The 16,834-nt window shown below is 59.9% G+C and overlaps 1 protein-coding gene across 3 annotated transcripts in view; it reads right to left on the bottom strand.

The window, feature by feature from the left end:
- Window positions 1-4,926: 4,926 nt before the first annotated feature.
- Window positions 4,927-16,834, bottom strand: part of R3HCC1L (R3H domain and coiled-coil containing 1 like) — a 41,485-nt gene continuing 29,577 nt past the window's right edge. For all 3 annotated transcript variants that reach the window (XM_075073000.1, XM_075073001.1, XM_075072999.1), the window contains 5 exons: window positions 10,032-10,204; window positions 9,538-9,608; window positions 8,435-8,530; window positions 7,781-7,921; window positions 4,927-6,105 (listed from right to left, as the gene is read on the bottom strand). In XM_075073000.1, coding sequence (XP_074929101.1) covers window positions 6,050-6,105; window positions 7,781-7,921; window positions 8,435-8,530; window positions 9,538-9,608; window positions 10,032-10,204 — 537 coding nt within the window. In that variant the 3' untranslated portion in view covers window positions 4,927-6,049. The remainder of the gene's footprint in view (window positions 6,106-7,780; window positions 7,922-8,434; window positions 8,531-9,537; window positions 9,609-10,031; window positions 10,205-16,834) is intronic.

The following is a 16,834-nucleotide window of genomic DNA, read 5'->3' as shown; positions in this document are numbered from 1 at the left end:
ATGGGAGTAAACACTACGAGAGTGAAGAGCTTTTTAATAAAATGACAATGCTGGCACAAAAAATAGGGTATAAACTGCCTGTGATACAGCATGGCCAGAGGGCAGCATGAGAGTGTTTAGCAGGGGGCCTTATTCCCTGTCCAAGGGAATTAACTAGAATAACTAGAACTGTTAGATTCACTAGAACACCTGACTCCCAATTAGAGCACGTCTCCACATCATGAGCACCTGACTCTCAGTCATGTGATAAAAACCCTGCTCGTCAGTCAGACAGGGTGGGAGCTGAGGAGGAAGGTTGGATTGGGCAGATCGTGCAGGTTGCAGAAGTTGGAGAGAGAAGAGTTTGATAAGAGAGAATAGAAAGTTTGGAGGAGTGCTGGCGTGGATTGTGAAGTCCAGGAGAAACCCTAGGTAAGGGGCACCAGGCTTGCTGTAGAGACGGAGGCAGCAAGCCCTTCACAAGCTGAAGGGTAGGAGAGGAAGATAACCCAGGTGGAAGGAACCGCTAGTGTCAAGTGTGTTACCAAACGCTCAGGGCCCCTGTGGTGTTGGACTGGAGTGAGGGCGGGCCCAGGTCCCTCCTTCGCACTCCCCTCCTCCAAGGACACGTAGGTGGAGTAATTAAGAATCAACGGTTCAGAGGCAATAGCCAAATAGCGCGCTCGAATCCGACCCCAGAGAAGAGAAAGCGTGAGAAACTGCAGAAACAGTACGGCAATCTTGCCACACGTGGTGTCAGGTGCGGATTTTGCGCGCGGGGACTTAGTCCCAGGTGTGAGACAAAAACCTCTCCACCCTTAACTATGGACTAAGAACGTGGTCCAAGCGTCCTTATACACTGCCGACCGCTGGTCCCCAGCAGAGGCTACCGGGTCCCGTAAGAACCGCAACAGGAGGCGGTACAGATGCTAGTCAGGAAGACGTCAAACCCAGACACCCAGACGGTACCCGGCTCCACAATCACGGGCGTGAACAGTAAGCGTTCCGAGCCAGGGTGCCTAAGGTATCCCTTAGCAAACGCCGCAAGCTTTGTCTAGTCCCTCTGCCTTGCTGTGCGGTTTGCTTGGACCCGGGTAGCCGCCTGCTGGGCCGCTCCGCGGTGGCATGTTATAGGCTGACACGTTGTCCATATCTTGAAGGGTGGGGGGTTGTTTACGCTGGACTAAGTTTCCAGCGCGCAAATTTCCCCCCCTACACAGTGGTGCAACGTCTGGGGGGGCGCACCCGCGGAGTGCAAGAGCCGCCCGAAACGGGCGACAACCGCTACCCTACACCCTCCTTATTAATCTATCTCCGTCAACCTCCCTAATCGCCTATGATGAACTTCTGCACCATAAGGACCCCGACCATAAACCACAAAATAACACCCACATATTCTCAAACGTGCGCTAAAACCATCCCTGTCGTTAGAGAGAATTGGTCTCCGTCGTGCCTTGGGTTTTCTTCACAAGCTACATCTTTCAGCGCTTAGTTGGACAGGGCTGGGGGGAGCTTGTGTGGAAGGCCTTTGGGTGGTGCGAGCAAGGTTGGAGTGACTGGACTGGCTCCCCACACCTTAACGAGACGGTGACGCTTGGTGACTTGAGTGGTTATTTCTTATCTTTGGGACCCAGGGTCTCTTTCAGATCCAAGCTCTAAATCTCAACAAAGGTTAAATCCTTCCTTGCTTTCCTAGGCCTTTTAGCTTTCTATTTACTCTCACTCTCGCCGGGAGCTCGTTCTGCAGCCAGCTGTGCGCTTTTTGAGAGCAGGATGTCCTGGTTTTCATCCTCTCCTTTTAGCCACTGGTCCCTGTGTCGACAGTGGGACAAGTCAACTTTTAGAGTCTGTGCCTCAGTTTTCCACCCATGCCGGGTTGAGATCATGCTTCACCTTTGAAGATACAAGTGCTGTCAGTGGTGGTTAGGAGTGATTGCCCCATGCAAAACAGCCTGCTGACCTAAGCTACGCAACATTTCGGGCTGCAATCAAGCAGAACAGGCTTGGCAGGTTGCGGTATGTCCGGGCTCTCCTGCCGTGCCGCTGCGAGAGCGTTGCCCCTTCTTGCATCTAAATAGGGTCTCTCGAAAATAGGGTCTACCACTCTGCCTCCATCTATCTCATCTCTTCCCACTGAAGCAGAGAGACCATCCCCTAGCTGCTGCCTTTCATGCTGTCTCGGAAGAATAACTCCACCAGACTTTCGCAGTGGGTGTGTACCGCAGCCCAGGCAGGGCCGGGACCTGTCCTTGGGAGGAGTTAGAACTTGCCCTAGGGAACAGCCATAGAAAATCAAAACCCAGCTGCCTTGCTTGGAGCACCAGAGTGGGGCTTCTTTGTCCACAGTGGGAGGAGCAGGGTTCCCAGGCTTGGGGTGTCACGGCGTATTCCAGGCAGAGCACATCCCGGGAAATTAAATCTGTGCGGACCCATCTGGCCATCGCGTGTCATGCTGCTTTGCTGAAGAGGAGCTTTCTGTCCCGGAGCTGTGTCTCCTTGCAGCCCTCATCCTCCCTTCCCTCGGGGCAGTTCGCAGCGGGCTGCTCCGTTGGGACGTCACTGAGTAGTCACAGTGTCAGCACTTGCAGGGATCAAGCGTCTGTGATGGATTTCCCGGCGCAGGGCTTATCCCTACTGTTCGTGGTAATGGGGGCTCATGTGGCCTCAGGTGACCCAGGAGAGACCGCTGGCAGCTCCGTCCGTTTGTAGTGTGGGGCAAATGGGCCCGGATCCTTCTGCTGGCGCAGTCTTGCACTGTTCACTAGGCAGTCGGGAACTCTTGCCTGTGTGTGTAGAGCAAAAGAAGGCCAGCCAAAAACCAGCCTCGCTCTCGCCGCCGGCAACAAAAAAATAATGCATCCTTTGATTTGGGACACAAAGGGTAAGTGGTTGTAAATTTCAAGGAAGGAATAGAGAGAGCAGAAAATCTTGCCTGCGAGAGGATCCAGTAAGTTGGCTGCTCCTCGGGCAGCCTGGGGGGCTGCGAGAGCTGAATTGCTCGGTTTGTTTTCGGTCCCAGGGAGACCAGGGAGGTGGCATCCACCCTGCTAGGAGGCCCTGCCTCAGTGGTCGGCAGCCACGGAAGAGCTGGGAGCCCAAGGCGACTGGTCTGCGCAGAAGATTAAGGAGGTTCCCATCTGAATCTTGCCTGAAGCCTGTTGACGTTGTGTTGCAATCGACACATTTCCCGGCGGGGGAGCGGGGGGCAGGGATCTAATCCAGACAGTGTAGAGTCAGAGGAGTTCAAGGCCAGCAGGACCAGATCATCCAGTGTCTCCTGATTCCTGTCTGTCACGCACCAGCCCCACCAGATCCCGTGATACACCAAGCCAAAATGCCCAAGCAAGATGAGACCCTCGGGAGAGACGTTAGACGTGACGGTTGCCACAGGTGGTGAATAGGAGAGTACCCTATCATGCGGTATCCACTTACCCTTGGGGCCTTCCTGGCGCTGGGGAAATTAGACTTTCCAGGTGAATGCACCATCCCTTGGCATGTCTCCCCCATTGTCCTGCACGTCCCTTGAGGACCGCTTCTCACTCCGAAGCTGGCCACTTCCTGTTATGTGACTTGCCCCCCGCCTCCCGACAGGTCACTAATTTCCCAGCCTTTTCTGGGGTATCCAAGTCTTCAGGAAAACTGCCTCGGCTGGCAGCCTCGCTGTCTTGGCTCTGGCACACTCCCCAGGGCTTGGTTAGGGGAGCTCATTCAGGGCCCACGCTCTTGCTCTGGGGTTCCAGCTCAGGGCTCTCTCCTCAGGCAGGCAAGTCTCCCTCCCCCACATTCGCTTGCCTTCCCTATCTTCCTGAGCCCTCCTACGGAGGGGCCCAGGCCATCAGTTGCTAGGAGACAGAGTGCCAGGCATTTAGGTGCACTGGCCCCTTCCTCTGCAGCAATCACACACCCTTATCCCACCACCTAGATACTTAAGAACTGCCTAGGGGACACTGAGGCACCAACACAGTATTCAGAGCAAACATTAAGAACATTCCCAGTTCATCACACTGGGCTATTGGTTTTCATAACCATTTGTCCCCAGGACGAGTGGCTCTGGTGCTGACACTGGGAAACTGGAGTATCTAAGGAAATTGCGTGTGTAACTTGCCGTTAGCCAGTGGGGTGAGACCAAAGTCCTCTTGGTCTGGCTGGTTTGGTTTGCCTTAGAGGTGGAAAAACCTCAGCCTTAGGCTGTGACTGCCCTGTTTAAGCGATTTGTCCTGAACTGGCACTCTCAGCTGGGCCCCGCCAGAACCACATTGTTACACCAAGGACCCAGGAGGCATCTCACTCGCCCCACAGCCCGCTGGAGCCTGTGCATGGACCATGGCCCTTGGGCTCCTTCTCAGCGTGACTTTCGGAGCAGAAAGGGTTTGGGTTTTCTATAAACACGTTGAAAAGCAGCCTGTGGGACCTGCGCTGGTGCAGCAGCCCAGGCAGGCCAGGGCCGCTCAAAGGGCCTAGGGAGAGAGGGTTTCCCAACGCCTGCCTGTCTCACCTCTCATTCTGGCTGACACCTAACCCCGTGCTGCCTAGGCCCCATCCCAGAGCCGAGCCAGGCCGCAGGGCAGGAGAGACGCCCAGGCAGCGCAGCTATCCAGTTCACACCTGCCGTGTGCGCTGCAGGTAGAACAATATTCCTGACTCCCAGTGCCCAGCACGGGGGCCTCCCACCCTTACGGCACCAAGCCCTCCCCTCTGAGAACCTAACCCCATGATGCCAGCCTGAGCCCATCACACTGAAGCTGTTCACTCTGTAACCTAATGGTAACACATTAAGTGCCCATACATTAACCATTTCACTGCTGACCATTTCACCAGGAATATCCTGCTCCTGCACTTCTGCCACTGTCCCAAACAGCCTCCCCAGGCGCTGAGACGGGGAGCTACCTCTGCACCCCACATTACTCCAACACCAGGGTTACAAGGGGAAACTACAGAGCCTCTGAGCAGTATAAAAACCAGGCAATTTAATAGCAAAATAAAGGACAGGGAATCTCCATCTCACATGGCTTCTCACTCGCTCACACTTGGCACACCCCTAGCTGCATTGGTTTGGCTCGGCACAGCACTGCTCAGCATGGCATAGCTCACGCAGAGTCCTGCGAAATCCCCTCCCGCTGCCCAGGGCTGTTTGCATGACCCAGGCTGCTGCAGGGAGCAAGGGGGTTACCGCCTTGAACACGAGCTGGACAGCCTGGAGGCCACGTTCCCAGCAGCGACCGAGCAGCTGCAGCCAGTGCGTCAGGGCAGCGTTACGAGCACAAGCGCAGCCCGTGCAGTGCCGTGCGCAGGGCACAGTCACCAGACTTAGCTGGGCTGCCCCAGCCCAGAGCTCCAGAGCACTGACTCCCTGTGCTCCAGCATCTCAAAGGGCAAGAGACAGGTCCAGAGGAGGCCAATGTCCCCTTCCGGGGCGCACACATCGGTGGCAGGGCCCGCCAGCCCCCCCCCACAGGGGCACACACACACCAGCAGCAGGGCCCACCAGCCCCCCCCAAGGGCGCATGCACCGGAGGCAGGGCCCGCCAGCCCCCCCCCACAGGGGCACACACACACCGGCGGCAGGGCCTGCCAGGCCCCCCCAGGGGCGCACACACACCGGTGGCAGGGCCCGCCAGGCTCCCCCAGGGGCGCACACACACCGGCAGCAGGGCCCACCAGGCCCCCTCCAGGGCCACACACCGGCAGCAGGGCCCACCAGCCCCCCCCAAGGGCGCATGCACCGGCGGCAGGGCCCGCCAGGCCCCCCCAGGGGCGCACACACCAACAGCAGAGCCCGCCAAGCCCTCTCCCCAGGGGCGCACACACCGGTGGCAGGGCCTGCCAGGCTCCCACCCACTAAGAGTCCCAATACAAACAGCTGCTGCATTTGTCAGCCAGACCCCTCTCCCCCTGCCAGGCTCCAGATGGGCCTCTCCCCTTCCCCTCACCAACACAGCCCGGCCAGCCTGTGTGGGTGCAGCTGGCACTGGGCTGTGCTGGTGTCTGAAGCCCACGGCACCACAGTGACCCCCGCCAAGCGCCTGCCAGCAGCGCTGGGTGCTCCGGTCTCCTCCGCTGCAGCCCTGGCTCAGTCCCGGCCTTCCCAGATGTCCTCCCGCTGCTTGTTCTCCAGGCGCTTTCTCTCTGCAAAGACAACGGCGGAAGGATGAAGCCTGGCTCCAGGCCCCTGGGGATTGAGCAAGGGCCCCCCCAGCCCTGGCTGTCCCAGCCACGCAGCGTCCCATGCCCCCCATTCCTGCTACCCCACTGCAGCACCCTGCCAGGCTGTCTGCTAGCCGGGCAGCAGCTCTCGGGGCTGAGGGCTGGAAAGGGGGCCCCAGGGAGCCCGTCTGTCACCCCCACCTGGGAGCTGGCTCAGGTGCCCCACCCCAAGAGCGCTGCTTGGGCTCCACCTAGTGGCAAAAGTGGATCCCTGCAGCCCAGAGGCAGGTGGGGAGGGCAGATGCCCTTGGTGCCGGCAGGGCAGCGAGCTGGGGGCCCTGCCCAGCGCCCCTGGCCTGAGGGGGCCCCTCACTCCGCTATTCCGAGTGGGGGCAGTGGGGTGGACCCACAAGAACGGGAGGACTCGCCTCCACTCCAGGCTTTTCCTGCCACTGTGCCTCCCCGCCAGCAGCACCATCACACCCTGGTAAGAGCACTGACACCACCACAGATGGGCAGGGTGCGAGGGCCTGCCCGGGGAGGGAGGTGCATGTGGGCAAAGCGCTCTCTTGGCGGGCAGACAGGGAAGGGTTATTCTCCATGTCTGTCAGTCATGAGCCTGCTCTGGACATTCACCGTTCATGAACTGTTACACTCACTCCGGTTTTCTGGCCCGCCCAGCTCGCTCCATCACCGGTTATCTGGCCGTTGCAGCCGGCAGGCCGCGAGCCAGTTGCCATGCCTGCCAGAGGGGGCCGGGCGCACTGACAGCCTGCAGTGGCTGAAGCAGGCTCTGCCCAGCTGCCCCGCCAAAAGCCAGGTGCTGCCCCAGGCGTGGCTGCAAACCATGGAGCCGAAGGCAGGTCCTGGTGTGGAGAACCCGATCCCCCTTCCCAGAGCTGCCTGCACACCACCAGGCAGAGCCCCCGCTTCCACCACCGCCATCAACAAAGGGCTGGGCTGGGCTGGGCAGGGCCTCGTGGGCACTGCAGGGCCCGGGCCCGGGCCCCACCATCGTTCCAGAGCTAGACAAGGCAGCCATCGAGATCTGCAGCTGGCACTAAATGGGGGGAGGGCTGCAAGCGCCAGCAAGTGGCAGGTGAGAGCAAACTGCCATCCAACCAACGCAGCCTTTCACCAGCCGCACCGCCTGCACTTCCCCACCCATGGAGCTGCAGCCACCTCTGGGGTGGGTTGTGGCCAATGCCTAACCCCCCACACAAACAGCAGGGGGATTTACTTTCCAAAGAGGGAGTTTGGTCAGGATGCCAGGGATAGCGCCCAAATTGGGGGTACGGCCACAGGGGTCAGAGCTCATCCACGGATCCTGTCCAGCAGCAGAGCGCCCCCTAGTGAAGAGCACTGAACACCAGCATTGCTTCCTGCAGTTCCCCGGTTCTCCCAGGCAAACACAGAGCCCAGCGTGGCTGCAGATGGACCCAGCCCGCCTGTCGGCTCTGCACAAGTGGAGAGCGAGGCCTGGGCCAGGCTCTCCCCGAACAGCAGCAGCAGCGAGTGGCCAGCGTGGAGCAGACAGCTGAGAAACCCCTGCGTGCCCACCATGCCGCCCCCAGCGCCTGCAAGCGAGCAGCCCCAGGCGCAGGGATGGAGGGGCAGCTCCACGCCCCGCAGCAGGAAGCAGCGGCTGGGAGCCAACCTCGGGCCTCCTGCAGCTTCTTGCGCTCGGCCTCGCGCTCGGCTCGGCTCTGGTTGCTCCGCACTCCGAGGGCTCCGATCACCAGCCTCCGGGCCAATGCCGCAGACGTCTCTGGACGCTCTTTCGCTGGCTGCAGGAGGTCTGGAGAGAGGGGGCAGCCATCACTGTACAATTCACCCCAGGGCCTGCAGCATGGAGCTAGCGGGGACACGACCATCCCAGGCTTGGCCCTATCTGCACTGGGGCCGGAGGAGCTCTAGCCCTGCTCCCTTTCCGGTGCCACCCCAAGGGGCATCTCCCTGCTCTGGGCCATGCTGGCAGCTGTCCTCCCCGTGCCAGGCCTGGAGCAAGCAGCCACCTGTTCCCAGAGGATTGTGGCAGACTTGAACCTGAGGCTGGCATGCAGGGCCAGTCCCATGCCCCCTGACCCCGCAGGGCACTCTGAGCACAGCCTGCGAGAGGGGCAGTGAGCGCCCGTGGGCCAGTCGAGCCGCGATCCGGGCCTCTCTCGCCCACCGGCGCTGCCCAGCCCCAGGCCCTTGCCTGGGTGAACTAGGGGCATCATTCCCACGTGCTGACTCCGCTCCTGGAGCCCAGCAGCTGGGATGGGGATCGCCCCTAAGGGCACAGCGGGGGCTATGGCTCCGCACTCACCAGCACAAGCCCTGGCTTTGGCCTTTGCCGCTCTCGTGCCCTGCGCCAGGGGCCGGGTCTTCACCATCACGTGCCTGTTGCTCAGAGCGTCGCGTGCTGCGGGAAGAGGCCGGGGGCCAGAATCAGGGAGCCGCAACGAGTGCCGGGAGCCTGCCAGCCAAGCCCTGAGACAGGCCCCCGGCTCAGCAGCCCTCATGGTGAGGGACAAGCAGTGCTCCTGGGCACTGGCTGCTGGTGGTGCAGAGCACACCGGGCAACGTACCCATTTCTGTGCCATGGCCATGGCCGAGCAGCCCATGCCCACCCAGAGACCAGTGCCCCTGGAGCCAGCAGCCCATGGTGGTTACCACCCGGCCTCCCCACCCCTCACAGGCAAAAGCAGAGAAACGGAACCAGCCCTAGCTCTGCCACGCAGGGGGAGGGCACGCCCGAGAACGCCCCAGCAGGCACAGCTGGCAGGCTCAGCATCCGGCGGGCAGGGGACACATCGCTTGGCTATCAGCCAGTCACTGATCCACAGTCCTGCCTGCCCGAGGCGGAGCCCAGGCAGGTCAGCCACCCCCATGGCCAGCACATGGAACCCCATGGCCAGCAGCCCAGGGGCACTGCCCCACAGGACAGATACTGCCACCCATCTCACCCAGACTGCTCCTTCAGCCGAGACTCCAGCCTGGGCACCAGCAATGGCGCCGCCTCCTTCAACCTCCCAGCTGCCCCCCGCCCCTGGGCCCTGCCACGGCCAGCGCTGCCCCCTCCTGCCCCACTGCCACAAGTGCCGCCCCCTACAGCCACACTGCCACTGCTGCCCCCGCGCACCGCCAGGGCCAGCGCAGCTCTCTATAGCCCCATCCACAGCTGCCCCTGCCCCTGCCCCTGCCAGGGCCGGCGCCGCCCCCTCCAGCCACAGCCACAGCCGCCCCCTCCAGCCCCACAGCTGCACTACCCCCAGGCACCGCCAGGGCCGCCCCCGCCCCCGCCCCCGGACGCTGCCATGGCCAGCGTCGCCCCCTCCAGCCCCACCCGGCCCTGGCCCCAGGCACTGCCAGGGCCAGCACTCCCTGCAGAAATCTTGCCGTTATGCCCAGTGCTGGAGGTGCACGTACCTGCAACGGGGCTGGAGAAGATGCCCAGTGCGTGCGTGTCGTCCACCCATTTGATGTCAAAGCCTTTCTTCCTGCCAGGGACAGCGAGCAGCTGAGATCGCAGGCACCGATGACATCAGCACAGTAGGGGCGAGGGATGGGGGCTGCCAAGGAGGTGGGCCCGAGGGGATCGGCCAGGGGGAGGGGCTGGACAAGGCCGGAGCTGTTTCCACAGCACCATTTCGGACGTGAGGCCAAAGATCGGGGGTGGGAGGAAACGGGCAGAGTCCAGAGGCTCAGTGGGCGGGAGTGGGAACTGGCTGGGGAAGGCCCCGATCCGGAGCCCCGTGGCCATCTCAGGGCATGTGAATCTGGCAAAGGAGCTGGCAGAGCTGGGGGCTACCGGGGACAAGGAGTCCTGGCCTCTGGCACAGAGCAAAGGCCAAGCTGTGGAGAGCGAGCGTGCAGGCTGGCTCCAGGGCAGGATGGGATGGGCCCAGGCCGGGGGCACTCACTGATAGCTGCAGAAGACGCGCAGCAGGTCGGCGGTGCCAAAGTCCTGCGGGAAGTCATAGATCTCAATGACATGGGGCAGCTCCGAGTCGCTGAGGTCCAGCTCGGGCTGCCAGCCGGAGTAGTCGAAACGGGGCTCCTGCAGCCTGCTCCTGGGCTTCTCGCCGCCTGACAGCTGGGGAAGGACACACAGGGCTGTGAGCTACCCCCCGGTGCCCAGGATGGGCCCCCCCCATCCTACTCAGTGTGACAGCTCGCAGGCACTGGCTGCCCCATTGCATGCTCTGCAGCTTGGCAGCCTGGCTGGCTGCAGTCTCTGTGCAGAGCAAGCGAGCAGGCTGATTAATGGGGCAAGTCCCCAGGCCCACGTGCCAGCCATCGGCCCAGTAGATGGATTAACGGCCCTAGGGATGTGGGGAGCTATCAATCAGGCCTCCGCGCTGTGCCTGGGCCTCTCCCATTCCTACCCTCCCTTGGCTTTGCTGTGCCTCTGGGGTCCCGAGCCGGAGGCAGGGCACAGCCACGGCTGTCACGTGCTTGTCATGCTCACTGCCAGGGCACGCTGCCCCACACGGGGACAGTTACATGGCACCTCCCCAAAACAAAGCCAGCACACCACACGCCCAGCTTAAGCCCAGTGTCACGGCCGCACCTCCCCGGGCCTGCACCAGGCAGGCAAAGGGCCACGCTAGGCACCGCCAGCTGCTGCATGGGCACTGGAGATGGCGAGGTCCCACTGAGCCTCCACCCTGCTGCACCAGGGCTCAGCTGCAGCATGCCTCACCCTCCTGCAGCCCAGGAGCTGCCCCCTCCCCGCCATCGGCACCCGCTCACTGGTCCCCTTGTAGGCTGGAAGGGGCCATTCTGGCTGTCGCAGGCCCCATGGCAGTGCTGAGTCCCAGGCAGAGCCGCTCCCTCAGCCGACCAGTGGATTTACAGCTCCTGTCAGGCCGGCTCCCGCCCAAACACAAAGCAGCCATTTATTAGTGTGACGCGTGCCTCCCTTCCTGTCCCCATCACACAAGGCTTGCATGCGAAGGGCAGGTACCGGGCAGGGGGTGTCTCTAACCCAGCCCCAGAGATGCTGGGACTATTTATAGTGGGGGTGCGGAGAGCTGTGGACCAAACTGTAAACCCTGGATATGACAGAAACCACTGAAAGCCAGGGGATGCAGCAGCCTCCCCAGTTCCAGCATCTGCGCCCAGTCCCAGTCCCATAGCAGGATGCAGCAGGACTGCAAGGCTGGAAGCTGTGAATCCCAGGCAGCTCGGTCAGTACGCAGTGTTAACTCTAACCCTTTGCCAGTAAGGAGTGCTGCGAGGCAGGCGAGGGGACAGGCAAAGAGGCTGGGTGCTGGCGGAAGTGACGGCTGAGTTCTGAAGCACATGGGGGACACTCCAGCTATCGGCAAGCGTGCTGGCAGCACCGCTGGGCCAGGCCAGCCCTGCATTCACTCGGAGCGCTGTCAGGGCTCAATCCAACAGGCTGAGAGCCCTCTGCTGCCACTGGCTTCAGCGGGAATTGTGCTGCACAGCTCAGGCAGGATCAGCCCCGCAGAGACGCTCCAGGAAGCAGAGCACTCGGGTAACTCCGATGATCAGACATCATGGAGTGCCAACTGCTCAGCCTGCACCATCCCCGACCTTCACGAACCACTGAGTGCAGGAGAGGGGAAGAGGGATTAGAGAGATGGGCTACCAAGCGGCTGCCTCCAGGTCTAACGGCACAGGTCAGGCCAGCGCTCTGCAAGCCCCCCAGCCTGCCAACTGCAGCCCCTCTGCCTCCAGAGATGAACCTACCCGCTTGCACCTGACAGTGCCTGCTGGGAATGCTGGAGGCCTGCCCCACGGCAAGGCTCCCTGCCCTGCTCCTTGGGCAGCCACTCAGTCAGTGCTGGAGTGACTGAGCTGCCCCTCCCCTGGCTCACCAGCTAGTGCCAGCCAGCGACACAGCACCAGGAGGGCAGGCTAGAGCCAGAGCTGCCAACCCCCGACCCGGGACACACGCAGCCCCCGTTCGTCACCACACCAGCTGCTGGGCAAAGCAGGCAGGGGAGCGCTCCCAAGGGCACGGGTGGGGCTGCCCCGAGGCGGACTCCAGCCCCACACCCCCAGGGCGGCCTGGTCCCCAGCGTGTTCCCACAGCAGAGGCTGACAGAACTCCCAGGAGAGCCAGAAAGTGGTGGACAAAAGATTGAGGGGTGGGGCTATTCCACCCCACCCCCATTTTGGGGTCCTCTGATAGAGCCCTGGGGGGAAGACTGGCTTCTGAAATGCAGGCTGACAAAGAACGAGAAGGAGCACGCTCCTCCATTGGGGCTCTCACCCCCACCCTCTCCTGGGACCCCACTGGGCAGGGACCATCGGCTGGGATGTGACTGGGTCAGCCTCCGCTCCCGGGTCCTTTCCTTCCCTCGCTCTTTCCTGCTGTCTAACAATTGGCTGGCTGAGCCAGCCAAGCCGCAGCCTGCATTTTACAGCACTGCTCAGAAAGGCAGCTCCATGCAATGCCCAGGACACTCGGTGCTGGGACAAGTTTGCCAGTCTCAGAGGGGCTGATAAGATCGTGTGCTGGGCCTGCGCTTCTAGCACTGAGCTTGCAAGTGAAGGTCAAGAGCAGAGAGAGAAGCTGCATTTTTCTCTCTTTGCAGTCCTTTTCTTCCCCTCTTGTGTGTCCGTCAGGAAACGGGATCAGATTAACAGCAGCAACAGCTCCGGCCCCGCTCAACTCCCTCCTTCCCCTAGGACAGCTGGATGTTAGGACATGAGGAAAATCTTCCTGTCAGGGTGGTTAAGCACTGGAACAAATTGCCCAGGGAGAGTGTGGAATCTCCATTGCTGGAGGTTTTTAAGAGCAGTTAGACATACACCTGTCAGGGCTGGGTTACATCAGGGCTTCTCAAACATTACTGCACTGCGACCCCCTTCTGACAACAAAAATTACTGCACAACCCCAGGAGCCTGAGTCCGCCTGAGTCCCACCGCCCCGGCTGGGGGAACCAAAGCCTGAGCCTCACCACGCCTGTAACACCTGTAACCTGAGCCCCTGTGACGTTCTTGACATAATCTGGGACCATACAGAACATGGTTGCAACCAAGGTCCTGCAGTGGCACCAAATCTTATGTAAAGGGGGGTCATATAAGGTGTCTAAGACCAGGTTATGGGTTGCTGGTTAGGATTATGCTGTCTGTATGTCTGTGTCATTTTGTAGTTGAAGTTATGAATATTGGCTCTATACTGTATGTACTTCAAACTTACGCTGTGCTGCTGGGTGACATCCCAGACAAACTGGTGTTAGCTCTGCCTAGCCTGCTTGATGGCCCATTAAGGACCATCAGCTACACAATAGAACCATTGAGAGGAGGCAGATACGCCTTGTGACTCAGCAAAGTATGCAGGGACTTACACATGTGACTCCAGACTCCATGTTGCTGTAATTTTCCACAGTAAGAACAAAGAGGTTCTTACACCTGGAAAAGCCTATATAAGGCTGATGCCTCATCTCCATCTTGTCTTCAGTCCTGCTTCTTACCTCTGGAGGGACTTTGCTACAAACTGAGGCTCTGAACAAAGGACTGATGACCCATCCCAGCAGGGATGTTCCAGAGACTGATTTAACCTGCAGTTTACTCATCACTGCTACAAACCTGAGCTAAGAACTTTGCCATTACTGTATGTAACTGATTCCATTTAACCATCTATCTAGCTCTCATCTCTTATCTTTTTCCTTTACGAATAAACTTTAGATTTTAGATTCTAAAGGACTGGCAACAGCGTGATTTGTGGTAGATGTGATGTGACCCGGGAGGCTCCAGGGCATGCTCAACACCATCGGGAGAGCCGCTGACTGGACGGGTCTCCGCTTCAATGCCAAAAAGTGCACATCCCTCCACGTCGACAGGAGCAAAGAGACTCAGTACTGCGGACGGAGCTCCAGATCCAGGGCGAGCCCGTCGTCCCTTGGCCGAGGGGTAGCGTACCAACATCTCGGCATGCAACGGGCGTCCGCGTCCGGCAGACCCCGAGGACACCATCCGGGAGATCCTGCAGGACGCTGCCAAGATCGACGCATCGCTGCTGGCCCCATGGCAAAAGATCAACGCCCTCAACACTTCCTGATCCCCCGCATCGCTCGTCCTGAGAGGTTCCGCCGTGGAAAAGGTGCCCCTCAACAAGGCGACAACACCATCCGGCAGCTGGTCAAAAAGTGGCTGTCCCTGCCCAGACAGCAACAACGAGGCTCATATACATTGTCACAGCACGGTGGCGCCACGTCCCCCGCATGGACCTCTGTGACATTGCAGTCATCACGCATGCCTTCCGCCTCCGACGTGCCCGGACACCACAGTAAAGAGCATCGCGGCAACCGCCCTGCACACTGCCACCGAGAAGCGAATCGGCAGGCTCCTCCGGCCAGGATGTACCACTTTCCTGAGCGGCTCCTGGATGGCGAATTCGGCGAGACAGGTGGGACATCGCTCGCTGTTGGTCCGCGCCCGCAAGCCACGTGCCGACTAGGGAAGCGTCTGGGCTGCCGCTGGGTATGGAGCGAGGAGCGGCAGGAGCTGGGAGTTCTGGTGCCGCAGATCGGACGGAGGGCAGCATCACCATCAGCCCCGGAGCCAGAGGCGTGCTAGAGAAGTCCTGAAGGCCGCCGTCCACGCGCTCTACGTGGACACCTGCGGAAAAAACCTGACCAGAGCAAGGCCTTTGAGGTGACGCAAGTGGGACTCCGCAACCACTTCCTCCCCGCGGGCAGTTCACCCCGCTTCGCCGACTGGCGGTTCATACACACGCCTGACTAAACTGCGTCCCGCTCTATGGAGCATCCGTCACGGAACCGGGACAAGCGCTGCAGAGTGTGGGTACACCCTGGAGACCCTGCCCCACGTCCTGTGCAGCTGCAAACCCCACGCCAGAGCCTGGCAGCTGCGCCACAACGCCGTCCAGGACCGCCTGTGAACCATCGCCCACACCTCGGTGAGATTGCAGTCACCGCATCATCCTGGCACCGAGCCCGCTGCGCCCAGACATCGTCGTCACGGACACGGAGCGGAAGAGATCATCCTCGTCGACGCGACGATCCCATTCGAGAACAGGACCCGGCGTTCCGCGAGCCCGAGCCCGTAAACTCGAAAAATATGCCCCTTGACTGACACCTTGCGGCAAAGGGCTACGAGGTTTACACCGACGCCCTGACTCGGGGCGCTAGGCTGGGACCCCTGTAACGAAAGTGTACTTAGGGCCTGTGGGGTGGGCCGTCGCTATGCACGACTCATGAGATGTTTGATGGTCTCGGACACTATCCGGTGGTTCCAGGGACATCTACTCCGAAACCCACCGACCCCGCCAGTACTGGAGTGAGCCATGTGGCTCCACGCACCCATGGGGGAGGGGAAAACCTTACAACCCCTACTAACTACCATCCCTGAGTCCTGGACCCACCGATCTGGATTCCACCTCGTGAGGGTCACCTGTTCCCATTACCCGGCCTGCTTGCTCTAATCATGACTATGTGTAACCCATTAGATGAGCGATGTACCTCCCTGCTCCCTACTATACTTTGACCCACCACTGTACACCCCGCATTGGGGACATTACAGACTGTATGTACTATATGCTAACCCATAACCAAATACCAGCGTCCCCCCATACTCTGTATGTTGCCCCCGATGACTAATGACTGACATGCCAAACTCTGTGTATCATCCTTATTTAAATATTCTCTAATAAACATATTGAATTGACCTGCGACTGGGGCTTTGTCCTTTGGGATCAGGAGAACCTTTTTGCTTTTACTGGGGTGTTGGTTTTCATAACCATTTGTCCCCATAACGAGCAGCACTGATGGTGATAATGGGAAACTGGAGTATCTAAGGGAATTGCTTGTGTGACTTGTGGTTAGCCAGTGGGGTGAAGCCAAAGTCCTCTTGGTCTGGCTGGTTTGGTTTACCTTAGAGGTGGAAAAACCCCAGCCTAGGGCTGTGACTGCCCTGTTTTAAGCAATTTGTCCTGAATTGATACTCTCAGTTGAGTCCCACCAGAACCAGCATTGTTACAGTCCCACCACTCAGCCCCAAGCCCCAGCAAGTCTAAGCCAGCCCCGGAGACCCCATTAAAATGGGGTGGCGACCCACTTTGTGGTCCCGACCCATCGTTTGAGAACTGCTGGACTAGGAAATATTGAGTCCTTCCTCAGTGCAAGGGGCTGGACTAGACAACCCAGTGAGGTCCCTTCCATTCCTACACTTCTGTGATTACCATTTGGGAGCCTGTCACACAAGGGGATTTCCTTCCACAAACTCTTGGCAGCTACTGGGGGAGAGAACAAGGGATGCTTCATCCTTCACACTTCAAATGCACCGATGTTTTTCATTCTTTTCTCTACTAGTAACAAAAGTTTACAAAGCTGCTGAAGGGTGTTCTGGGCCTGGCGCTAGGCAGGCTGTATCTGTAACAACAGGCTGCTGAAGGGTGTTCTGGGCCTGGCGCTAGGCAGGCTGTACCTGTAACAACAGGCTGCTGAAGGGTGTTCTGGGCCTGGCGCTAGGCAGGCTGTACCTGTAACAACAGGCTGCTGAAGGGTGTTCTGGCCCTGGCGCTAGGCAGGCTGTATCTGTACCAACAGGCTGTTGAAGAGGGGTTCTGGCCATCGTGCTAGGCAGGCTGTACCTATAACAGGCTGCTAAAGGGTGCGTGGGGCATGGCGCTAGGCAGGCTGTATCTGTACCAACAGGCTGCTGAAGAAGGGCTCTGGCCCTGGCGCTACGCAGGCTGTACCTGTAACAACAGGCTGCTGAAGGG

The sequence above is a fragment of the Chelonoidis abingdonii genome, chromosome 16, assembly GCF_003597395.2.
Source record: "Chelonoidis abingdonii isolate Lonesome George chromosome 16, CheloAbing_2.0, whole genome shotgun sequence".
Taxonomy (NCBI): Eukaryota; Metazoa; Chordata; order Testudines; family Testudinidae; genus Chelonoidis; species Chelonoidis abingdonii.
The sequence above is the reverse complement of the archived record's forward strand: the minus strand, read 5'-3'. Positions and strand labels throughout refer to the sequence as shown.